The following is a 26,643-nucleotide window of genomic DNA, read 5'->3' as shown; positions in this document are numbered from 1 at the left end:
TACTAACTTAGAACCGGACTTATACAGGACATGGACTACACATTGAGAAAACGTTTTTGAGATACGTGCTTTCATCAAGCCACAGGCACTGCGTTTTGATAGCTATCACAACAGTTGCGGTTTAATCTGCAGTTACCAATCAGCTCAAGCCTATGGCTTAAAGGAGAAATGAGTGTGAGTGCTTATAGTGGGTCTTTATTGGAAGAGTGTATTTATTGATAATGAATGACGTAATTTTTAGATATGGTAATATGGACATACTATATAAGTAATGAATTTTGATACCCAGCCTTAATTATCATCATTATCATTATCACATTTCACCCCTTGAACAAACAATGTGAACAGCTGCATGAGTTTACTCTTATGTCTGTACTCTTACAAAAATCTAATGTGTTTTGTTGTCTTTATCATTTTGCAGTGGTGATCATGTGCCTCCACGCAGATGTCGTACGAGATGTCATGTTAAAGGCCCATCGGCGAGGTTTAACCAACAGCAGCAGACTCTTTTTCAACATTGAGCTATTCAACTCCTCATCCTATGGTAAAGCTAAATCTTTTGCTTATGTGTTTGCTGTGCGCTGATTGCTTAGCTTATCTGCTTGGTCAGGATGTTCTGCTGCACTGTAGAGTTTGCCCACTCTGACCGTTGGCACAGTCCACCAGAAAAAAAGTGCAAGTCCTTCAGTTCTTCTGCTTGATAGAGATTATATTCAGGAAGTGTTTGGCTCAGCGAAGCAGTGCCCGAATATTGTTAGGTGTGTGCAGGCCATCAAGATGTTCCATTGTAGTACAGGACAATTCCTGTTTACTAGAAACTCATGGTTGTTCCAGACATAATCTCTGCAGTATTAGTCTTTAAAAACTGGTGGACACTGAAATTAAATATTGACAGAGTTTTATAATTTACTGTTTTAACTCACATTCATTCAGAATTGTTCCATTTTTTATTTAATTAAGACAACCATCAGTTTTGTTTTGTGTGTTGTGATTTGTTCATATAAAGACAAATGCCTTGTTTTACAGGGGACGGATCTTGGAGGAGAGGAGACAAGTATGACGATGAGGCCAAGGCAGCCTATGCTTTTCTGAACACAGTGACACTAATGAGGTCTACCAAGCCTGAGTTTGTGGATTTCTCTTTAGAGATGAGAAAGTCCCAACAGAAGACAGGTGTGGATAATTGTGAAGGCTGCAATGATGTACGTAAGTCTATGAAACAAATTAGTACAATATGGCTTTATGTTATGTGATACACTGCAAAATTGTATATTACAGTATTGGCAGATGCCTGGTCATTGTATTAAATACAGTTTTAAACTCAGTAAATAACTACAAATTCCGCACTATAACTTACAGAAAAATGCTATACTTGGTTGTGTTCTCTGTAGAGATGTTAACATATTTTCACTTTGAAAATCAACAAAACAGCAGTTTGACCAGATTGTTCAAATGTTTGCATTCAACTGTATGTGCATTTGTTTTCCAGCTGGTAGATGAAGCACCATCCACTGAATTTTTATTTTGAGTATTTAGTTGGATATTAGCACTTCATACACTTTATACACGTTTTTTTATTCAGTTACTTATGATGCATTGTGTTTCATTTATGTCTTATGCCTATTTCTACTTCATGTAACTAAGAGCCTGGTGGGTCAGGTCAGGAAATACTATTAATTAATAGTTCATGTAACCATGCAAAGGTTTTAAGGTAGATTTTAGCTATAAATGAAATATTTTAAACGGCATTTAAAATAATTAGTTTATCTGCTATTGGATGGTTGAAAATAAAAATTGGTCATTATAGCAACACTAAAAATTATATTTCACTTTAATGAGCTAGTTTTGTGGTATTTGATTCATATAGTATTTCTGCATTTTTATGTAACTTATGAATTATGGGGGCAGTTGTGGGCTGGAGGTTAGGGAACTAGCCCTGTGACCGGAAGGTTGCCGGTTCGATCCCCAGTGCAGACAGTCCATGACTGAGGTGTCCTTGAGCAAGACACCTTACCCCCAATTGCTCCCCGGGTGCCGTGGATAGCAAGCAAGCAAAATTTATTTATATAGCGCTTTTTACAACAGGTGTTGTCACAAAGCAGCTTTACAGAACAATCAGTATTACAGAGAGAAGAGAAAAGAAAAGAAAAGAAAATCCGGGTCCGAGCCCCCATGAGCAAGCCAGCAGCGACGGTGGCAAGGAAAAACTCCCTAAAAGAGGAAGAAACCTTGAGAGGAAGCAAGACTCAGAAGGGGAACCCATCCTCCTCTGGTCGACACTGGATAGCAAACATTATTAGTATAAAGTATTATAGTAAAGTGGGATAAGAAAAGATCTGAGGGTGAGGACTGCACAGCGTTGTAAAGCAAGAAGCTCAGTGGTGGTCAAACCAGTCCAGAAGGCTGGTGAGCAGCAGCACCAATCAAGGCAGAAGAGGCAACAGCATCAGACGCACAGGATGGGCAGCTGATCAGCTCGGCAGAGAAAGGAAAGAAAAAACGCAGTTAGTTCTGTAAAGAGTGGCTGACCACAGATTACAGTATAACAGAGCAGCAGAGACTCCAACAGGTCTAGACCTGACAGGGAAGACTAGTCACCAAAGGCTTGACTGTATAAGTAAGTTTTTAGCCTAGACTTAAAAACTGAGGCTGTGTCTGATTCCCGAACATTAACAGGAAGATTATTCCAGAGTTGGGGGGCTTTGTATGAGAAAGCTCTCCCTCCTGATGTAGCTTTATTAATTCTAGGTACCAGTAGTAAGCCAGCACCTTGCGCCAGCGCCAGGATAGGGCTGCCCACCGCTCCGGGCAAGTATGCTCAGTGCCCCCTAGTGTGTGTGTATTCACTAGTGTGTATGTGGTGTTTCACTTCACGGATGGGTTAAATGCGGAGGTGGAATTTCCTCGTTTGTGGGATTAAAAAAGTATCACTTAATTATTAATGTCTGCACGGAGTTCAAAATGGCTTCACAACTGACAAACAAGTTTGAATACCATATTTACCATAGTTTATAGAAAACAACACCAACATACTACAGATCTTATTTTATTTATCACAGATGTAGACGACTAGCAAGCACAATATAAAGAAACAGCAAAATAGCAAATAGAAACAATGTATTTCCAAAATACCTTTATTCTTCTCCAGGAAGTCTTCTGTCTTCTTAAGAGTTATTTTTTCTTCTTTTGTATTGTGGAAGGTGGATCTGTTGTACACAGAATTTCTTGCAGAGGCACTTGAAAGGCACTTAAATGCTTGAAATATAATAGCAAATACAAAGATGCTTGCTTAACGTTGTTAAATGGTTGTGAAATACAAACAATGAAGTCTACTAATTTGTTTCTATGCCACCCCAAGTAGTATTTCAGCAGCCAACAAGTGCTTGGCATATTTGAGAATTTCTTCAACACTGGAAAAGCATCCCAAGTGGCTTCTTAGGAAGCTACTTGAGAGAATGCCAATAGTGTGCAAAACTGCATCAAGGCAAGGGTAGAAACTTTGAAGAATGCAAAATATATGAGTTTTGATTTTTGAGTTTTTAACACTTGTTGGTGATTGCATAATTGTCGATATCTGTAATTTTGTAATTTTCATCATTTTAATAGTGTTAGCTTTACTATTATCCTAAAACATGGACAATCACGAAAATATAAAAAACCTTTTTGTATGTCCAAACTCCGTATGAGTTTACTTGTGCCTTATTGTAGCACGAAAAAATACTCAATACTCATGCTAACCCTTCCAGAGACATTATAATGATGTCTGAAATTAAAGAGAAGGCAATCATAAACATGTGAACAATCAAATGATAAAATAAATATTCATTCTTAATGTTATTTTTTTTCTCTGAAATCTTATTTTTAAGTTTAGGACTCTGTACTTACTCGCTTAAACACAGTAAGTATCTTTGTTCTTGAAGGGCTCATTTATTAGGTGATGAGTTGAATTAGGTGTGTTGGAGCGAGAGACACTAAACTCTGCCTTGCAAACATTCTTCAAGATGAGTTTGAGATGTAGAGAAATTCACATACCATTTATTCTTTTATATGGTGGAAAAAACCCATACATGCAATGTGATGACAGACCTGTTACTGTCAAAACACAAACCTGTTGCATAACATATTTTGACAGAAAGCTCCAAAACATCACCTTTTTTCATTAAGCCATCCAAATGTGCCTGAAACAGAACTCCACCCATTGAATTGCTGAGGCTTGCTGTCAGCATTTCTTTGCAGTTTTTGAATATTCCAAATGCTATATATATCGAAAAGGGCAGTTTTGAACAAGAGTGTCTGTTCTGTTTTATTCTCTTTCCATCACTCCTCGACTCCTTCTGTTTCCATCCGAGTTTTCCATCTGTGTTTGATTTGGTGAGAGCAAGTGGCGGATTCTCAGACATAGCCCAGTATTCTGAAGACTCCATTCACTTTGTGAGCCCTTGTGAATGCCTGGAAGAGGTAACCTGGGGTTCCATAAAGCGCTTGTATGAGTGCTTGCAGAGACACGGCTGTTCAGCCCGGCTCTTTTGTCTGTGGCATGTCAGCTTACTTTGAAAAGCCATCAGTGATTTGTCAGGGGAGGCAGTGGGAGCTGTCATGTCGAAACAAACAGTCGCTGATAAATCGATTCGCTGAGGTTAATAAGCTCAGTGGGGTCCCTGCCACTTTCGACCGGCTCAATTGCTGGATCAACAAGACCCACAGAAGGCAGGAGGTGGCCTCCGGTTGGGGACCATTGGCTGGGCCTAGTGTCCTCAAGAACCACAGCTACGGACCAAGTGCATGTGAACAAAGAGCATTCTGAATCCATATATGAATGTCAAGCCTTCACTGTGCCAGGCACAATTACTTTATTGTACCGAACCCTTAAAGTTACACCTCCCCTGTGAAAATATGGCCTTAGTGGCCAGAAATATAAGCTTGATTGCCAAATCACAAATGTGTCAGTAGCTGGTTTGCTTGTAGAGGAGGCTTGTAGCATCTGTTCGTTTTTGCTGAGTCCGACGTTGTGTGGATGCATACTAAATTACTGACTGGGGTGAAGAATGCTCGCTTTATTCATTAAGGAAGGTGATACATTTTTTCGGATAGGCTTACAGTGGCTCGTGTTCTTACGGGCACCCAAGCCTGTTTTCAGCAATTCATGCATGCTGCCAGGGAATGTAAGCCTGGGCATTTGCACAGTACACTCATCACATACGTAAAAGCTGCAAGAACAATGACACTTTCTTACATAACTGAATGCTTGATTGTCTTTATGAAAAACTGACCTCTTCTATACACACACACACACATATATGTATACATATAAATAAAGGCAACAGGTATTTTCAAATTATGCCAAAAAATTACTATGTTCGATAAAGCTGTCACTGTTTAAAAATTGATAATTATTAAAACAGTAATGCAAGGACAGGCTTTTTTTGGATGTGTAATCTAAGAAACTAACCTCTCCTTTATGCAAATAGCAAAATATAAAATTACCAAAGCACCATTCACTATTATGCAAAAGAAAAATCTAACAGCTACGTATATCAGCACTGCAGTCACATTTTCTGTGCACTGAAGAGCTGAGAGACAGTTAGCATTACCCCAACAGATTTTTATATGGAGTCTGTAGAAACAAGTGAATACATTGCTGCTCTCAGAAGAAAACCTTGTATCTCCATTTTGTTGTTTTTCAGTTTTGGACATAATTTGAAAATACCCTTCATCCTTTACATTGTGTGAAAAGTTCATGATGAATGAACCAAAAGAAATGACACAAAATGATTTGGAAAAATGTCTAGTTCCATTGATTTACATTATAAGTAAGGTTTTTTCCTTCTCCTGTTAAGTTACCCTTATTGAGGTACGAGGTTTTCTTCAGACAACAGCGATATATATGGGTTATGTATAGGCACACAGGAACACATACATATTTTTTGGTATTAATATATTTATTAAATATTTTATTGGTGGCACAGTGGATAGCACTGTCGCCTCACAGTGAGGAGGGCCTGGGTTCAATTCCCCGGCCAGGTGACCGGGGTCCTCTCTGTGTGGAGTTTTGTTCTCCCCGTGTCTGCGTGGGTTTCCTCCGGGTTCCACGGTTTCCTCCCACTGTCCAAAGACATGCAGCCAGGTGGCATCCTATCACAGTACTACGTGAAATTCACTGAGCTCCTGAGAGCAGACCATTCTTTCACTAATGTTTGTAGAATTAGTCTGAATGCCTAGGTGCTTTGTTTTATACACCTGTGGCCATGGAAGTGATTGGAATGCCTGAATTCGATGATTTGGATGTGAGTGAATACTTTTGGCAATATACTGTATCTTTGTTGTGACAGTAGCTGCTATCGAGTGTGAGAACAAGCTGAATGCTAAAGTTACTTGTACCTCACGTGGGAAAACAAGGTTCAGTCCCAGTGCAGAGGCAGGTTTGTTCCTTTTTGCTACCACACTTTGCTCTTGCCATCATTCTGATACAAGTTAATCTTGGTTTCATCTGTCCACAAGACCTTTTTCCTGAACCTTGTAGGCTCTTTTAAGTACTTCTTAGCAACCAATAACTTGGTCGTCCTCTTCTTGCATGTTTGTAGTGTAGCCTCTGTATTTTTGCTCTTGAAGTCCTTTGTGGACAGTAGCCATTGACAGATCTAGAGGGTTTCTAATCTGCTGAATAAGAAGTAAAACGTACGTTTTCACACTGCGGTTAATGATTGGTTAAAATGTAGAGGAAGCTCGTAACAGTCATGACAGATGACCAAAACTGTCACCATCAGATAAACGGTACTTAGCCTTTTTCTTAGAGAGATGAAAGAGAAAATCAGTCCACTCTTGCTTCAGATCTGACAAATGAGCTAAACACTTGGAAAACTACTTCTATGTAATTCTGCATAAATGTATGTTTTCTTTTTTTATTTTCATTGAAAATGTAATACTTTGTACTTCAGCCATTTAAGTAGAAATGAAACACATGGTGGTCTTTGACTTTGCACATTAAATTATATCTATTTTTAATTGCATTCATTGACTCACACTGCTGTTGTGGAGTGACCTCAGGTCTGAGAAAGCCACTGTGCAAGTTAACTTTACACTAAAATAAATCCACTAGAATTCACCAAAAATCCTACAAAGATGGGATTGTTATACAGCACTATAAAAATGCTAAAGGCTAAAGCTACACTGAAAATGCGTTGCATTTATTTGGTTCAAATGTTGCACATTTTTCCACAAGAATAGTTAGTTAGTCTTGTCTGTAATCGTGCTGATTTAATCTATTTTATTCAAGTGGAAATGTCAAAGTCAGTGCATTCCTTTTTTCAGTGTAAGAAGGAACAGATCCGCAAAGGTTAGGAATGTTGCCTCGCTGGGGACATGGTCTGACCCATGACTGTGGTCTCTGTCTGGGTTAGCGACTTATGAGAGGAGAGTTCAAGACTGAAAGATGAAGATAAGGAACAAAGACACTCATGTTCTGGCTCCAACAAAGCTCCCTGCCCACGCATCGTTATGCTGCGGGCTTCCACACAATACCCAGCCACTCGTTCAAGCACCGTGTCCAAAGTCAATCCCTGCTCGACCCAACATACTTGAAATAATTATAATTCATGTTGCTCAGCACATGGCAAATATTTGTATGCTCTGATGACCAGTAGGTGGGTGTGTTGGATTACTGCACAGTTACTGGACAAGTGTAATATATTTTATGATCCTTTTAAGTTCTCTAGAGAGCACATAAAGGGTTTAAAAGATGTAGGAGGCAGTGTTGAAGTGATGCTCTAAGGATGTATGTTTGTGAAGCTGTCGATAACTTCCTTAAGAGCCAAGATGTTGTGGCTTTATTATGATTATTATTATTATTTTATTTTAAAGAACAATTATTGGCTCATTACTGCACAAAGTAGCTTAGATTAACAGTTTGGCTTTTTGTGCCAGATTTCAAACAGGTTTATGATTTCTTCTGTCTGAGCTCAGCTTTTGCATGTGTGTCACTGCAGATTGTTCAAGCTTGACAGTTCTTTATCTTTATCTTTATCGTTTTGGTGAACAGTTTTGTTTAGGGCTCCACCTATTGAATATAACATTTTTAATCATTTTATTGAATATTATCTTGAATATTCTGGAAAGAGCAACACTTAGGACATGTTTTACTTTAATAACAGAAAGTTACTTTTATAATAATTATCATTATGATTATTATTAATATTATTAGTATTAATAGTAGTAGTATTAGAAGTAGTAGTAGTATTTTTCACTGTTGCATAAATTTGGATAATTTTTCTTTTTAATGAAATGTAAGTGAAAAACACTACAAGGTACAAATAACAAGGTGAAATAACATCTCTGAAAATTGTTATTTTAATATATCAATATCGAAATGCATTAAAATGGTAAATTTGCATTCTGCCCAATCTGGCAACTTTTAATCAACTCTTGTCAGTGAACAAGGGACTGATAAAGACCAATACTTCTTCTTGAATTGCAAGAATCTCACTATCTGTGCTAAATCATAATCTCTGAATAATCCGGTGTGCAGATCTTGCAAGTACGTACTGTTAGAAACTCTTAGACTAACGTTAGAATTTGGCTCCATAAACAAACACTTGTTTCCCCACAGAATTGTGTGGGTTCATGAAATTTTTTTTTTTCCTTTCTGAGTTTTTTAGTGATAAAATTTATTGAATATTATTTAATCATACCAAACATTTAGATGCCTAGACTTCACTAAAAGTGTTCAGAAATCAGATAACTCGAAAACAAAGGTACCAATTTACAGGGCAGTTGCGCCTCAGGCAGTTGATTGAGGCTGTCTTTAACATCAGGGCAGTGAATAAGAGGTTTTCACTGCATTCCGCCTGCAGACTGCAGATGAATCTAAAACCACCCTCAATTGCTTTTTTCCTCAGAGGCATTGATCTCTTATCTTGTGCAAGATGCACGGACAACCTTTTTTGTTTTTTCTGGACCATTTAGCTGCCCTGAAGGCTCCTGGGACCTGAACTGGCTGTGACAAATCTGCAAGAAAGAGACAAACAAAGGAAGTAACACACCCAGTGTTATTACGGACTGTTCATTCCGCCTCATTCATCTCGAGCTGATAAACAAAGCAGGATATCACAGTGTTCAGGACAATCACAGACACGAGGTCGGACCGTCTCTGTAGAACACATTCTTATCCTTCCTCGAGGACTGAGATGTCTTTGTAGTTGACAAAGTGAATAATGTTGCCAATTCCCATTGACCCAGTAGTGAGATTATCTTCATAACATGTATTGTTCATGAAGTATCTATGTTCAAAAGGACAGCAGTGTTTTTTTCTTACATTTAAATGAAGGCTGCATTGTTCAGCAGTGACAGTAAGCCTGCTTTGGGTAATTCTGCACCATGGTGAGGAAACTGACATGCGGTTGCTTGTTTTGGTGCTTGTCCCCGAGGCTAATCAGCCTAAAGGAAAAAGCTACAGGCAAAAATACTGGGACTAATAAGCTGAAAGCATAGATTTGTTTTGGCTTGTCACAGTTTGTCTCTGACACGACACAACCTTCAATCTTGTAAATGGTACCTTGTATTGTAAGTGAATGTAATGGGATTATGACAAGATTTAAGTAATTTTGGACCATTTCTCTTGGTCCATTCATCATTTAACATTTAGATCCAATCCCATTTTAGCCCTTGCCACAAACACTTAACCCTACCCCTGTTTTGCATGTACACACCTAGGGGTAGGGTGCCCTGATTTTTGCTGAGATAGAGGGGTTGGGTGAAGTGTTAGGGCTGCATGGCCTTGCAATGGAGATTTTGCAGAGACACACTACAAATGGAATGTCAAGATCGCAAGCGAACAAAAAAAACCCCACAAATGTAAGTATTTTCTCTGTTAAAACAATTACGATAACCTTGTATTATTTTAGTTTAATGATGTTACAATGTATTATGTTCCTTTTCTTCATAACAAGCATAAATCTCGATAGCTAGGGAATTTTTCTGAATTAGGGGTGGGTGATAATAAATAATTACTACAGACCTGCAGCGAGATTGCTGAACTTTACCCTCCTCCGCTATAAACTTTGTCTTTTCCGAAATTCTGTAAAGTTGCTTTGTGACAACATCCGTTGTAAAAAGCGCTATACAAATAAATTTGATTTGATTTGATGACTGCAGACTGGCAGAGTCGCCTACAGAGCAGCGCTAGTAGCCTGTTAATAAGTAATGTTCTTCTTTATTTGTAGTTTGTCCCATTTTGTAAGATTTTAACCACTACCCCTTGCAACTCAGTGGCAGGGGGCAAGGTAACACTCAAAAACAGGGAGTAGGGCTAAAAATAAGAAATGGGATCGGGACTTAATGTGTCCACTTTTCGTCCTTATTACAGCTTCCATTCTTTTGAGGAGACTTGCTTTCAGTTTTTAATGGAAATTTGCAGATACTTTTCTATGCTTCCTGTAAACTTCCTCCAAAGTTCAGTCTTCAATATTGGTTGCATTTTCTGCTTCTCACAATACAAAAAATTCATTCAGTAATGTTGGAATGTGGGCTCTGGGGTGGCCAGCCCATGGTTCTCATTGTTCCAGCAGCATCTTTAATTGAGGAGTACATTGGAGATCTTAGCAGTGTGCTTGGGGCCATGTTTTTGCTGTATAATTAATTCCAGTGTGTACTGAAATTTTGGTTTGTACTTATCAGCATTCATGATGTTATACATCCCTAAATATGCTCTGATCCTCCACCATGCTTGACATGAGGTTGTAAGGTTCAAAAAATCTTTCATTGCAATTTGAAATGTTTTTGTCTATTTCCTGTTCTCAGTAGTGACAGCTACACATTCTTTTAGACTGTTGAGTTGTCTTCTCACAGTGGAAGGATGGACAGAGATACTCGTGGATACTCTGTGTTTGTCTGGAGGACGTTAATTATGAATAAACACATATGACGATTATGACAATATGACGATTTTTATAGTCCTCCATATAAATTACACCACAATACTCTTTTCTGGGCATATCATGGATCAACTGAACAACTGCATTAGAAAGAGAGTATAATGAGGACACAGTATTCACAGTTCTTCAATCTCAGAAAAACTCATGAAAATATCTTGAAGTATCAGGATGTTATATTTTTTTGCTGTATCACTCAGTCCTACACATAGGCCTTAATGTTTTTCTCAGAGAAATATGGTGTTTTTCCAAAGTCAGTTGGAGTTGTAGCTTTTGTTTATAGCTTACGGTGAGTGTTATTGTTGTCAGCATATTACCTAAGACAAAAAATCCTGTAGCCACAAGAGCCATGAAAGCGTTTTTTTCTGGTGAAAAAAGTCACCCAGGGTGACTGCTCCATTGAAACAGGCTACAAACTGTGAGGTAGCAGAGCATAAATCTCAGCTCATGACAGTGGTCTCGTTCCAGGGAAGACGTCATCCCCAGTTCAACATCTCTTTTCTTATGACACATGAAGCTGAAGCCTTGTGTGGTCTTCACGGCTGGCTTCTCCTCAGCAACCTGGCTACTGACTCCCAGCCACTTGTACATGACACACAGCTCAGTGATGTATTTCCTCTTTTCAGCGAGGATTCCCAGGCTCTTGCCCAAGGAATCAAAGATGTTTCCCCTCTACAAAAACCTGGTGTCTGTTCCAAATACAAGAGGGAGGGGACCTGACACAGTTGACTGGTTCTTTTTTCTTCTTAAGTTTTCTTCCACAGGACAGGCCATAAAGAAGGGCCATTTCCCCTGCATTTTGGAAGAGGTCTCAACAAATTAGACCAGAATCTGAGGACTGAAACACAGACAGTTCATGCGTGGGGCTTTACAAAAACTGTTAGCAACAGTGCCTGATCTCAAATGTCAGCAAGGGTTTATGTTTCGCAATGAAAATGCACGACATACTACATACCAAATGTGGAATGTTCACTCGAATACATTGTGTTGCTGAATTGCAAACTGTGCTTTCTGTGAAAACACTGTGGGCTTTGTTATTATCAGAGCACTCTGAGATTTCTCTGTAGCTCACACTTCTAGAAGAGAATATGTATATAAACAGTTGTATAACTGTATCAGCTTTTCCTGCTGTTCCATTCCTATTAGGCAGTCGAAGGTGAATGTAAATATACAGCGATCCCAGCCGCCAGTTATTGAATCTCCCCTCGAGCAGCCGTCCCACTAAGCCCTGGGTTTTACTATTGTTTGCTTTGGGGAGCAGACACGCAACATGCTGTAACGCAGGAATGGACCATTAGTCCCTATGATAACACAAGCAACTATTAGTGTTGACTTTTTCAGTGTTTAAAGCTCTTGTGCACTTCTTATTGACAGCTTATTGAACTATGGAAGCATTTATTAGCAGATTCCCCATTCATCTTTCTAGAATGACAGTACTAGACTGTAGGTGATGTAGGTGATGTGTGATGATTTTGGTGGTAGAATCAGCAATGGTTACGCCCCATCAGTATTACAGTAGTGTGGAGATTGTTGACTTGTGCAAATGAAATATTATATACTGTGTGTTGTTCAAGATGGCTGTAATATGTCAGTTAATTATTGGCTCTTTGTGAAAGGTTTTGAGTCATGTATCACGGGCCTAACTTCACTACTCTGAACAGTCTTTCTTTGGCTTTTCCTTGGATTTCTGATTTCCACTTTAATCACAGTCTGAACCACAGTCTAGCCAAGATTCTCTGGAACCTTAAGGCTACTGCACACCGGATGCACCAGACCACTGTTTTAATAAAATTCGCCGTTCAGTCGCTCTCTACAACTACTTAATTTCTCTAAGCACCACAGCACACCATTCAGGATTTTACTGTTACTGCATTAAATTAAACCCAGGACTAAGCCACAAAAAAACAATAGTAGACGACCTGTTTTGAAATGTGTACTTTACACACCTTCAAAGTAAACAGACAGCTGATAATCATCTTTTACCTTAGCTAACCTTATAGGCCTTATTTCACCCCATAAAATAGCACATTAGTCATAATAGTTAGCTGATCTTCATTGGGATATGTTAAATTATATTCTTTATCTATATGCTGTTCCATTAAATCTGTTTTTAGTTGAGCTGAGAATGAACGAAAGCCTGATGCTAATCACACTCACTGTAACCCTGCTTTTGTGGTATAGCTGTGCTTTGTACTATTTGTCAGGCTCTGGTGTGCAGCAGCCTTTAAAGTGTACTTTTGTTTTTATTATTCTTTTCTAATATAATTACATAATTACATATTTGTTTGCAGAAAGAGTTAGATAATTAATCACAGACTGCCAATGTACATTGTTTTCCAATTATTTGAATGTTAATGACAAAAACAAGGAAATAATTGTAGATGTCTTTCTTTCCACAAAACAAGATCAGACATCAAATTTGAATCATACTAAAATCTCCTCTTTAACTTCAGTGTTTCAGCAAGCTATGTGTGAGAATTAATCAATATTGCATTGCAGCATGCTTTTGTAACCACCAATGATGCCCGCAGCTTCTAAAGGTTTAACATCAATCTACTCACCTACTGGTTTTGGAGGATATAACATAACATGTGAGGCAGGGCAGATCAGAAATATGGGAGTCGTCTTCATGATTCAAGTCATGATAATATAATAATTTAATACCTTTTTTAATCAGAATTTCACATTTTTGTCCCTGATTTGTCATTTAATACTGTTCTAGAAGATGTTTTGCAAATGAAATGATCTGCCTTTTCCTAAAGTCTGCTTTGAATTTGATATGTTTCAGATCAACATGTTTATGGAAGGATTCCATGATGCTTTACTGCTGTATGCGCTGGCCTTAGACGAAGCAATCAAAAGCGGTCACTCTAAGAAGAATGGGAAGGAGATCTCTCATAGAATGTGGAACAGAACATTTGAAGGTAACTAGTGACATAAGTAATAACATTAATAGTAGTCCTTCAGTTATTCAGTGCTGTTAATGTTTTTCTCTAAGGTCACTTGCTATTTTTGCTGTTTCTAAGGCTATTTCATGACCTTTTTTATATAAACTGGCCATCGGTTATTTATATGCTTAAGTGTTTCCTGTGAAACCTGATTGATTTTGTGGGAAATTCTTCTGTGATGAAACCGGGTGGGAAAAAGTAAACAGGGGCAACAAATGCGTCAGTAATCAAGTGCAACATTAACTTTTTAATTAGTGAATCAGCACCAGAGTGTCAGCTGTGACAAGAGGAGAAAATAAACACAGTACTTGCGTAACCTAAATTTAATCATGCTAGCATACTAATTTTGCGTGTTTGGGTAAATAAAGATGAGAGAGGAAATTTATAAAGGGATGAAGATTTTCATAAACAGTTTATTCAGTTCGGTTGTGATTTCTGGCTTGAGTAGTAAAACATACACCTACAGGTCACTTGTGTTCAGGAGGTTCAGTACTACTTGACCAGCTGTTACAAAAGTTCAAAACAGTTTGCCATCTATGTCTCTGGTTCATTGTTAATAATTTAGCAGGAGGAGAGAATCCAAATCATCATGTTCAGGCTAAAGGTGCTTTAGTCTAGATTGAAGACACTTAGCCTCTAGTGGTTAACAAGGTCAACAATGACAAAACTGAAACTTTTTTTTTTTAATTCGCTTCCCATTCCTGCCCATCAACACAGAATGTGCCCCAGAGTTTGTTTAGAGTTTTCCAGCATTTCTAAGGATTGTACTGACTTTATGGTCCAGATGTAAGGTAGTTTATTAAGGGTATTGCCTTTCTTCATTATATAGTTATAGATGATAGCACTTTAGACATTATGCTAGCATAAAATACTCAGTATAGCCTAGAGCTGGCCAATATGGCCAAATTTATCCTCATCCCAGTAAAATACATTGTAGTATGTCACAATATTGTTTTCTCAGCATATTGTGAGTATTGTCAATACTTCTAATGATATTGAACAACATAATTAATTAGAAAAAGCATAATTAGTCATTTGGATGTGGAGGAGCACATAAAAACAAATTGTATTTCTAGCCTTGATAGTATTCTTTGGTATTTTATAGTATAGTATACTTCTCAGACATCAGTGTCATATTGCGTATTGTGAAAATGTCTTGAAATATCATGATATTATATTTTTGCAATATCGTCCACCTCTAATCTGGCTTCATCACATTAGGTTAATTTATCTCAAGGTAGTTGTGGATGCTTTCAGGAACTTAGCTAAAAGACAGAAGTGCCAAGAGAGGGCCACAATACAGCTCTTCCCTGACAAAATATTGATGATTTTCTCTTTCTAATCATGCAATGTAAGTGATTTCTAAAAATGTCTTTGTGTAAAATCAAACCTTCAAAACTTTTCATACAAAATGCGCTTACATACCTATTACGGAGGAACGTTGCTAAGTCTGCATCCAACTTCATATGTAATAATTATCTCCATATTGGTTCTTGTTTCAGTATGTTTCTTGGTGTTAGGTGTGATGGCATCACGCCATGTTTTTTCTCCACAGTACTAGCTCATTCTACATATTTTACAAGCTATTCATAAAGGAAAATATTGAAAGTATGTTTAATTTGGTAATATATTTAAAATGAAGTTTTGAAGGCCAAAACAACGCAGTGGTTTGAGTTTGTATGGTCATTGTGTGCTTACTGAACACAAACTACTAATTACAGTGTTGTTTGTTCTGAGACCTCCTACTGACTGTGATTTGTCCTATTCATCACATCATTTGTTCTGAGACCTCCCCCTAACTGCAGCTGGTCCACTGCACAGAGCAAGCTTCTAGCAGTTCGATGATGGTTCCATTTTGTTCAGTTCTTCCTGTTATTTGAACTGTACTTCAAACATTAGTGTCTATCAGTCTGGCCAAATGTGTTTAGACCCTTCTCTTCAAATATATTCATGTTTAAGACAAGCATAGAGTCAAAAAGAAGGTTTATCAAAAGAACAGTTCATGCCCAGAGCTGCAGAATTCACACAGGAACAACATTAAATTTGATTACCACGTATTCTTTCTACTTTCATTCATAAGCTTTGCTTATAAAGTAGGTGCTCAGCCTTGTCTGCTGCCCAAGCTGCTTTCATCAACCACACTGCCAGAACTGAACGTGAAATAACAATGTTTTGTTCTGTGGGAATCATCAGGAACAGGGTCATGTTTTTCCTTGTTAAATGAAATAATATTTTAAAAATGTCAAGAATTTGGGAACACAGACGCAGGGATGAAATTACCATTTCTTCAGACCATGCCAACAAAAACGGCGGGAGGCAGATGAGATTTCCTGTTGTATTGGCTGCCTGGAATTTTGTCGACTCTTGCTGGTGTTTTCCTTGGAATGTCTGACTCTTCCACCTAATTAATTTTCACATTCCTTGCATTCTGTTGCACAGGCATTGCTGGCCAGGTGTCTATGGATGCCAATGGTGACAGAAATGGAGATTTCTCTGTGATGAGCATGACAAATAAGGAAACTGGAACCTATGAGGTAAGATTTGTCTCTTTTTTTGGACGAATATGGTATCAGGACATAATACAGTGAAAACAAATATACTAATGTATTAAAAAGGCAGATTAATACACAGGCTAATATGCTTGTTTAAAGAAAGGATTATATGGGAAATCACATTATATAGCTGCTATTGTTCTCTAAAGTTACCCACGACTGAAGTGAGTGCAGTTGTCAGGGAAGCTGAATTATAATGACATAGAAAGATAGTGTCACAGACACTGCCTGCAGCTTTCTATAAAAAAGCCAAGTCCATTTAAGACTAAACAGCTCTTTCTTTGCTCATAAGTACATCATTTATTGTGTTATGTGACTGTTAGATTAAGAACTTTGCAACACTGGAGAGAAAATTTTAAAAAAAAGATGCTGACTCTGATGCAGTTCTTTTTTCTCTTCATAGACTGTCCTGAACTACTTTGGCACTAATGGAAGTTTCCAGATCATGCCAGGCTTCAACAGTGAACGGTTCATTCTGCGAGGTGCACCCAAGCCTCCAACCCCAGAACCCACAGACAAATCATGTAAATTACCTCTGTTGCTTTAAGACCTATAGAAGTGTGGTGTTTAATGAACACAAGTAAATTTGATAAACATGAATGTAAAATCATATAATCATGATAAATGTGATGTCACAGAGCCTGGGTAAATCTGATAAACCCTGATAACTATGAATGAACAGCTACCATGGTTGAATGGGTGAATGAATAGCGATTCCCTGCTTAAACAAGCACACCACACTATACCATTAACAGTCTTTGGGCAAGACCCCTAACACTACATTTGGTTACATCTGTCACTCTAAACAAGGGCCATAATACTAAAGACCATTCCAAGACCTTTCAGAAGGCAGCAGGTATCTTTCAGGTATCATAGTCCTTTCCTATCCACTTCCACTTCTGTCATTTCAGCAGATTCTGTGCAGTCATCCACAGGTTTGCACACTTCTGAGTTCATGATTCCATCAGTGAACACAAACTCATCACCACTGTAAGAAAAACAGCCACAGAGTTTGATTTGTACACCTCTGTGCTTTACAGCACTCTTAGCAGTCTGGTTAGAAGTCCTCTCCAGGTTTCTCCACACAAAGTCAACCATCTGTTTGATGTTGTGTTACAATGGATTTTACACAGAAAGTTGAATTAAAGAAAACCAATGGTTAAAGTGTTAATTAACAAATACTGTGATTTTGACTGAAGATTTCATCAAGTTGATCTACAAGTCTTTTAAACATTTTCTAAAGGATTTTGTCAGCTGCCCAAAGGCTTCAGTTATAAGTTAATTCAGTTATAAGTGTGTTTCAAGATGATGGGTTTTTAACTTGCAATCTAGTCAGATATAAAACTTTAGATTATTGGTCATAAAATCATGGCCATCTAACCTAATTTCTGTAAATAAAACAAATCTGACAGCTTAATCAGGATCAAAAGCTTTCAGTTAGTTGTAATATTAATTTCTAATGACTTCATTTTCTTTCCTAAGCAGGTGGACTAGGTTTATCAGCAGCGACTGGGATCATAGTTGGAGGACTTCTTGGAACAGCACTACTTTTGGGATTCTACTTTTTTAGGTAAAACAACAAATTATACTAATATAATAAATATTGTTTTCTATTTTTTAACATTTTTCATAATGTTAATAGGCTACACACAGGTTACAAATTAAAGCAAAGACCAACCTAAAGTCTTAATAACATGTTAGGCCAACTAAAAGCTGCCAGAACAGCTTCAGTGCAGCTAGAGTACTGGAGGGATGAAAGAGACCACCCCCATTAGGAGCACTGTAGCATAATATCTCTCACAGCAGGAGCTGGCAACATGTGGCTCTTTTACTGCCTTGTTGCGGCTCCAAGGCAGAATTCAATTTTAGGCAAAAATAAAATAATTCAGTTCAACACAGTTTAACAATAAATGTTCTTAAACGCTGGACTTAATGTAGAACTACTAATTCACCCTTTAACCCTTTAACATTAACCCTGAATGTTAGCATGCAGAATGCTGGTCACCATAGCAACACAGAAACAGCTTTGTCTGGCTAGTAGCTAATGAAAACGCAAAGAGAAAGATTTAAGACGACATCAATAATTTGCAGACGAATATTCAGTAAGTTGAATAGAGAAGGATATATATATATATATATGTTATATATATTATTGTAAGCTTTAAGTATATCTACAGCTGTACATCTATTTCAGAATACTCTTCTTTTATGAAAACTTGATGTTAACCAACATGAACTCTGCTATGCTCCTCAGAAAGAATTACAGGATAACCGTTGAAAGGAGGACACGACGGGAACTGTGTGACGGAAAGCATCGTCAGTTACGAGAGGACTCCATCAGGTCCAACTTCTCAGCAGCGTAGGGTTTGCCAGACAGACCAACAGACGCAAGTGGCAGTGCAGGTCTAGGGAAGCGGTGTGTCAGATGGGTCCAAAGACTCAAACACCATCCCAGGAGTCCTGAAATATTTAAAAGACATACTGTAGTGTTTTTATCTTGTAAATGTTTCTTGTTCTTGACTTTCGTAAACTCAGGAAAGTTGTATTAATTAAGGAGAGCTGCTTCTAAGGCTTTTTGGGTGGGTGGGAGGGAGGTCTGTTTTTGTTCAACTGCAGGCCTTGTGCTTTTTCAACAAGCTAGCTTTGAGAAGGAATTTGCAAAAGGCCCCTTATTTGTACAGGCTAGTCAACTGAAACCTGTTCCGTTTGGAACAGTAGAGACTGGCAACAATGAATTTAGGGGGTATATGAGTGATTCTGAAGAATGGAGGGGAAGTGGTTTGTCAAAGATGGAATGGTTTCCTTGCCTCATTAAACTAAATGTGAGGTGAGAATTCTGCTTTTGTTTGGGGTTTGGTGTAGTTTTTGACAGGAGGACATTATCTACACAGAAAATGACGTGAACCATAAGAGTGGATGATATTAAGCTTCTATGTCAGATAACAAGCTCCAAAATGGATACATTCCATGTTATTGGGCAGTGAGATCAATTGTACATCAGAGATGCAGGCTATGCAGGCCCAAAATCGAAATAGAGGCCAGTCTGTACATTGATATACCTATTGTTGTTGTTATAGGTGTAGAGGATTTTAAAGGAAAATAGGGATATGATTAATAACACAATTTTCTCATCAAAAATGTTTTTTGGAAAAGCTATGTTTATAAGTAGAATTTATATTGCACATGTACATTTTTGAAAAAAATCAAATCATATCTGTATCTAAATTTCCTATGTCAGAAAATGCTTATTAATACTCTATCAGTTTAATTCTGTATTAAAAAAATTATATATATGTGTGTGTGTATGTATATGTATATATATATATATATATATGTATATGTATATATATATATATATATATATATATTCCATGTGTCAATTTTAGGTGTTAAAAATGTGAGATACCACATTTAAAGCTGTCTTTAAGGTTTGTGCAAACACATAGGATTTTATTCAAAGATTAGTGTGATGGCAAATGTGTACTGATGTAAGTAAATGTATCTACATAAGATGTGATGTTATTTATTGAGGTTTTTTTTGTAGAACTTTGTTTTGTTAGTGTTGATTTTAATATTGTTTTTATTCCTTGTGTGGAACATACAGAATCCTTTTTTAAAGAAAACAAGTTTCTGCCTTTCCAGAGCGTATTTTGCTTGATCATTGTGTACATGGCTTTGTAAACAAAGCCAGGCAGATTTATTTATATTACCAGTACATATTGACCAATAAACAAAATTAAATGACCCACTTGCATGTAGAATGTATTTTTTTTCCGTAGTCCTGGACAACAAAAATGTTACACTTTACATTACAAACTATTGACTGAAAAGTACTTTATATGTTTTATTCATTTTTATAAGAATTATGTGAACAAGAAGTGAATAAATTGACAAATAATATACAATAATTCATCTTTTATCAGGTTTTATTCTTTGATATTTGCTCTCCACTTTTGAAATATTCCGGATATTTATTTTGTTATTGCTTATTTCTTAGTGCTATACTACTTTCTTAGTTCTTAGTACAGCTTTCTCATGTCATTTTTAAACTCAAGTGGCAGAATCTCAGCTTCCCAGCATCCTTTTGCTTTTGTTGTTTTTTGCTAATTAGTTCTTACTTTTTTCTTAATCTTCACTTTCCAAATGCCATGAATTTTATTCATTGTATTGTAACTTGATTCTTGATGCTATGCAGCTTTCTCAGTCAATTTAGAATCTTCTGCTGTGTTTATGTGCAAACCGCCTGGGACAACAGCAATAACCTAACATCACCTTAGCAACCACCTGGGATACTGCAGCAAAAGCCTAGCAACTCCTTAGCAACCACCTGAGATAACAGCAATAGCCAAGCAACACCTTAGCAACCACCTGGGATAACATCAATAGCCTAACAACACCTTAGCAGCCATCTGGGATATTGCAGCAAAACCCTAGCAAAATCTTAGCAATCACCTGAGATAACGTAGCAATGGCTGAGCAACACCTTAGCAACCACCTGAGATAATGTGGTAATAGCTAAGCAACACTATAGTAATCACCTGAGATACCGGCAATAGTCTAACAACACCTTAGCAACCACCTGGGGTCCTGCAGCAAAAGCCTAGCAAAATCTTAGCAACAACCTAAGCTAACATAGCAATAGCCTAACAACACCTTAGTAACCACCTGGGATACTGCAGCAAAAGCATAGCAAAACCTTAGCAACCACCTGAGATAACGTAGCAATGGCTGAGCAACAGCTTAGCAACCACTTGAGATAAGAGCAATGGCCTAACAACACCGTAGCAACCACATGGCTTACTGCAGCAAAAGCATAGTAACTCATTAGCAACCACCTGAGGTAATATAGCAATGACTGAGCAAAACCTTAGCAACCACCTGGGATAACAGTAATAGCCTAATAACACCTTAGCAACCACCTGGGATACTGCAGCAGAAGCCTAGCAACACCTTAGCAACCACCTGATATAACATAACAATCTACTAACACCTTAGCGACAACATTGGACCTCATTTACCAACGTTCTTAAGAAACATCTTCTGAAAACACACGTACACAGTTTACACAAAGACATTCTCTGTGTTCTTATAGGGATTTATTCTTAGGTAAGAAGAGAATCTACTAAAAATTTCCAAAACACATCAGTTTAAGCAACACATGTTGATGTAATGTCAAGTAGTAAGTACATATTATCAAGTCATATAATAAAAATGCTTCTGATTATTCTTTTGAGGCATGTCCTCAAACCAACGGTGCAGAAATAATTCTGAGTGTTTGAGTACGCTTCCTCTTCAGAGGGTCAGAGCGCTGTACAGACACCATGGCAGAAATGGCAGGTTAGAGATTCCTCATGGACCTGAGACAGGGTGTGCGCAAATGATCCCGGAGTGCTGAGACGCTGTGAGCTGATTAACACTGCCAGCACGTTTGGGCACCTCTGGACAGATGACGTTTTGTTGATTTTCTAAGTGAAATAACTTGCACATCCTGTACAGAGAACACACTTCTGCACATTTTAATACCCAATTACTGCTTCATTACTGAATGTGGTTTATTAGGGAGAAGTTAACTCAGCAAATAAATAGAAATTGAGCACTAAAATGTGCAGAGTAATGTGACACTTAAGTTTGTTCTCTGTAGAGAATATGTTTACTTGTTTTCAACAAAACAATTTAGCCAGGGTTGTTCAAGCATTCAGCTGTAGTTGGAAACAAGCACAACAGCGCCACACAGAGCTGTAATTGTAGCAAGTAAAATATACATAATGCATGAAAACGTGGTGACCAATAGTGATTTTAAGGAGTTGAAGGGGGATTCCACCAGTATTTCAAAATGCCTGGTTTAATGAACTCATTGAGATGTAAGCAGTGTCATTCAGAGTGGGTTGACGTGAAATGGTTCATTATAAAGAAACTTACAGGCTCAGATTTTCTTCACAGTGGTGGCGATACGAACCCGGGCCTCAATGTCTACAACACAAATATAGCCATTTTATTTACTATCCAGAACCACCAGTGAACCTACATCTGACTTCTGAGTATTTATATGGAATGTTAATGATGGTAAAATAGAGGAAAATCTGAAAAAGTAAGATTTCTTTAGGGACTTGTTTGCTTTACAACTTGAATGAAATGTACCTCTCTGCTATGAATACATTTATCCATCCATCCATCCATTTTCTAAGCCGCTTCTCCGTCAGGGTCGCGGTGAATACATTTAAATAAATGGAATTTTAAACTAAAACTTTATCACAAACTATCGTAAAACATCAGGCAGCATCTTCATGACTAAATCACTTTGTGTGGGGCAGCTTTCTCAGGTGGACGTCTGGTTCCTATCACCACTGCCAAACAATTCTGACTCAGTAAGGTTCTCTAGAATGGAGCAGTTTACACCAAACCACCTTGAATGATTTGTTTACATCTTACCTGTTTAACTATGTTGAATTTTTGAAAAATCAGTGGAGTTTAATCAGTTAAATTCTGCTAACTGAGAATATAAATCTGGCTGTTTTAATTTTAAATGGTCAAACATTAAAGAGACCAATGGTTTTGATTTGGACTACATCTACCTGGATAAACATTACAGAAAAATAAAATATTTATTTCTAGACAGTGAAATGAATACAATGCAGACACTTTTGTTCTTCCAAAAAACAATATGCAGTCCAACGCAAATGTTTGGACGCACTGAGTGAAAACATCCTCTACAGAGAACTTACTTCTGCATATTTTAATATACATTTACTGTTTATTTAATGAATTTAGCTTATTGGGTCAAAAAAAATACTAAACATAAAATGTGCTCTGTGCAAAATATTTGGCACATTTTATATCATTTTTTCAGCACGTAAATAGAAATTGTGCAATAAATTGGCCAAAAATGCTTTTATTAGCTTATATTCAGGTTTGATTCCTTAGAAAATTGACAAAACATGCAATTTGAGCAAATTTTCTATCAGTTTGAAATATGAGTCAAATTTAAAAGTTGTCCCAATGGCAGTCTGTTTAAAATAATGACCTACCAATACTGCCATGAGCTGTACTTCACTATGCATCCCGGCTAAAAAGCTACACTATGTAGGTTTTGGGGATTTAGAGACCTCTGTGGTGGAAATGTGTTATTGCACATACCCTGCAGAAGATTTTTGAACATCGGTTGTCCTTCGTACGTCTTCCGCTACTGGATGAATCTGATGATTGTGAGTGCATTGAAAGAGTAATCAAGAAGAACGTGTCCCCCAGTGATGTAAAATAATTATCTTCTTGTGTCATCATATTTTTTATCAATAATAATGTTAATTTTGCATTCGAGACCTAAATATTTAGACTGACCTTCTCTTTGAGCCTTAGCATGTGACGTTAATGCATAAAGTCATATGATGTGGTGTGCAAATCTCCAACCCAATGCCTCTATTAAATAATACTTATTTCAGGCCTTACAGGGTAATTTGCCGCAGACCACGCAGAACATATTCCATTTTTCTTTCTGACTCAGTAGCACGACTTCAGTTTTAACAAAATTCTCTTATAAAGTGCAGCTTTATGTTAGATATGTTAGATATGGCTGTCGTATCTAATTTGTCACATTACTTGAACTCAAACAGCAGAAACTCACAATATTTTTAATACTGAATTGCAGTAGGTGGAGCTTCCCACCATTCCTAGTGGTTTTATTGGTTTGTGCTAATTATCATAAAAAGGCCTTTTTGTGTTGTCCTCATGCTAAAGATTCTGTTTGAATGTGTTTAATCAATGTTATATCTGCTGCTGTATAGTCATCTGCAGGACCAAATACATATTGTGGATATAAAGCATACGCATCGCTGTATGTGGTATAAGCCCAGCTGTACAAGGCAAGCTTCACCTCTGAATTTCACCTCTGATCCAGTTGGACAGTCACTGCCTAAAATAACTGTTGCATTCAAATGAATCTTAAAACAGCATCCACACAAGTCACCTGGTTGCTAAGCATCTTGAAGTCTTTCTACAGCCTCTCAGCTACTGCTACCAAGACCATCGCTTGAACCTCACTGCACCAAATTCTGAACGTCCCAATCTCAGACACCAACATGCTGATATAAGCACATTCATAAGTGTGAGTTTGATAAGAGCAGCACAAGTAAAACAGTATTTAACTGGCACATCAGCCTAAATGAAAAATAACCATTACTATCTGTTGTAAATATGCTACTTGCGTCCTACAGTGGTGACGCAGTAGACTCTAGAGAGAGATTTTCCAGTTTAAAGACTCGGAAAACCAACTTCTGGTGAAGTATCTTGAGAGGACCTTTTGGAAGAATACAAGCGCTTTGGGGCAGATATATTTTTTCCGCTAGCTGGTAATGGAGAACTAAACCGCTTCCATATTTATTAGCCTCTACATCAGTGGCTATGCTAACAGTCAGGATTTCTTCATCACCTTCGGGGTATTCCTAATGGCTGTATGATGTATTTGACCCCTACAGAAATCTGATGTATGGCGGCTTAGGGATTTCAAATATATGACATATTTTCTCACATATATATTTCTCTTCTATGCAACTGATATTTTTCACATTTACATATATATACAGCACTTCTGTGTCTGATCCACTCAGACCAGCGCAACACACACTAACACTCCACTACCACATCAGTGTCACTGCTGTGCTGAGGACGATGTGCCACTTTAAACAGTACCTGCTCTGTGAGGGTCCAAGGGGGTCCTGACCACTGAAGAACAGGGTAAAAGGGGCTAACAAAGTATGCAGAGTAACAGAGGGACTACATTCTGTAACTGTAGCACTGCTCAGTGCTCCTATAGAGTAAGAGCAGCTGATAAAATGGACAATGAGCGTAGAAACAAGGAGGTGGTCATAATGTTATGCCTGATCGGTGTATTTATTGCTGTTGTTGGAAGAAAACCTTGTATCTCCAAAATGATAACTTTACTGGAAAAGGAAAAAGCCTACTTTACTTTTAATGTAAGTCAATGGAACCAGACATCTTAACAAGTCATTTTGGGCCATATTTTTTGGTCTATTCTTAATGAAATTTACATACAATATGAATTTTCAAATTATGTCAAAAACCTTAAAATGGAGATACAAGGTTTTCTTCCGACAGCAGCAAGATAAATATACGATCAATATCTTCTTCTTCTTTCGGCTGCTCCCTTTAGGGGTCGCCACAGCGGATCATCTGCCTCCATCTTGCCCTATCCACTGCCTCCTCTACTTTCACACCAACCATCTCCATGTCCACCTTCACTACATCCATAAACCTTCTCTGAGGTCTACCTCTTCTCCTTCTACCCGGCAGCTCCATCTCCAACATTCTTTGCCCAATATATCCACTATTCCTCCTCAACACATGTCCAAACCATCTCAACCTGGCCTCTCTGGCTTTATCTCCAAACTGCTCCACCTTCACTGTCCCTCTGATCAGCTCATTTCTAAACTTGTCCATCCTTGTCACTCCCAACGAAAATCTCAGCATCTTCATCTCCGCCACCTCCAGCTAAGCCTCCTGTCTTTTAGACAGAGCCACAGTCTCCAAACCATACATCATAGCAGGACGCACTACTTGTAAACCTTCCCTTTCACTCTTGCTGCTATCCTGCTGTCATACATCAGCCCTGACACCCGTCTCCACCCACTCCATCCTGCCTGCACCCTCTTCCTCACCTCTTTTTTGCACTGTCTATTGCTCTGGATGGTTGACCCAAGATATTTGAAGTCATCCACCGTTACGACCTCTACTCCTTGCATCTTCACCTTTCCACCTGCCTCCCTCTCATTCACACACATGTATTCCGTCTTGTCTTTACTGACCTTCATTCCTCTCCTCTCCAGTGCAAACCTCCACCTCTCCAGATTCTCTTCCACCTGCTCTCTACTCTCACCACAGATTACAATGTCATCTGCAAATGTCATGGTCCATGGAGCCTCCTGCCTGACCTCATCTGTCAACCTGTCCATCACCATTGCAAACAAGAAGAGGCTCAAAACTGATCCCTGATGTAACCCTACCTTCATCTTGAAACCATTTGTCACTCCAACTGCACACCTCACCACTGTCTCACTATCCTCATACATGTCCTGCACCACCCTAACATACTTTTCAGCTACACCTGACTTCCTCATACAGTACCACAGTTCCTCTCTTGGCACCCTATCATATGCCTTCTCTAGATCCACAAAGACACAATGTAGCTCCTTCTGACCTTCTCTGTACTTC

The 26,643-nt window shown here is 38.1% G+C and overlaps 1 protein-coding gene across 2 annotated transcripts in view; it reads left to right on the top strand.

The window, feature by feature from the left end:
- Positions 1-18,996, top strand: part of npr3 (natriuretic peptide receptor 3) — a 38,676-nt gene extending 19,680 nt beyond the window's left edge. The window contains exons 2-8 of one of the 2 annotated variants that reach the window (XM_017716073.2): positions 422-544; positions 1,027-1,202; positions 13,711-13,846; positions 16,310-16,404; positions 16,826-16,946; positions 17,908-17,992; positions 18,677-18,996. In XM_017716073.2, the coding sequence (XP_017571562.1) occupies positions 422-544; positions 1,027-1,202; positions 13,711-13,846; positions 16,310-16,404; positions 16,826-16,946; positions 17,908-17,992; positions 18,677-18,785 (845 nt within the window). In that variant the 3' untranslated portion in view covers positions 18,786-18,996. Of the gene's footprint in view, positions 1-421; positions 545-1,026; positions 1,203-13,710; positions 13,847-16,309; positions 16,405-16,825; positions 16,947-17,904; positions 17,993-18,676 lie in introns of both variants that reach the window. The other variant, XM_017716072.2, reaches the window with a different exon arrangement.
- Positions 18,997-26,643: the final 7,647 nt, after the last annotated feature.

The sequence above is a fragment of the Pygocentrus nattereri genome, chromosome 20 (genome assembly GCF_015220715.1).
Source record: "Pygocentrus nattereri isolate fPygNat1 chromosome 20, fPygNat1.pri, whole genome shotgun sequence".
NCBI lineage: Eukaryota > Metazoa > Chordata > Actinopteri > Characiformes > Serrasalmidae > Pygocentrus > Pygocentrus nattereri.
The sequence above is the reverse complement of the archived record's forward strand: the minus strand, read 5'-3'. Positions and strand labels throughout refer to the sequence as shown.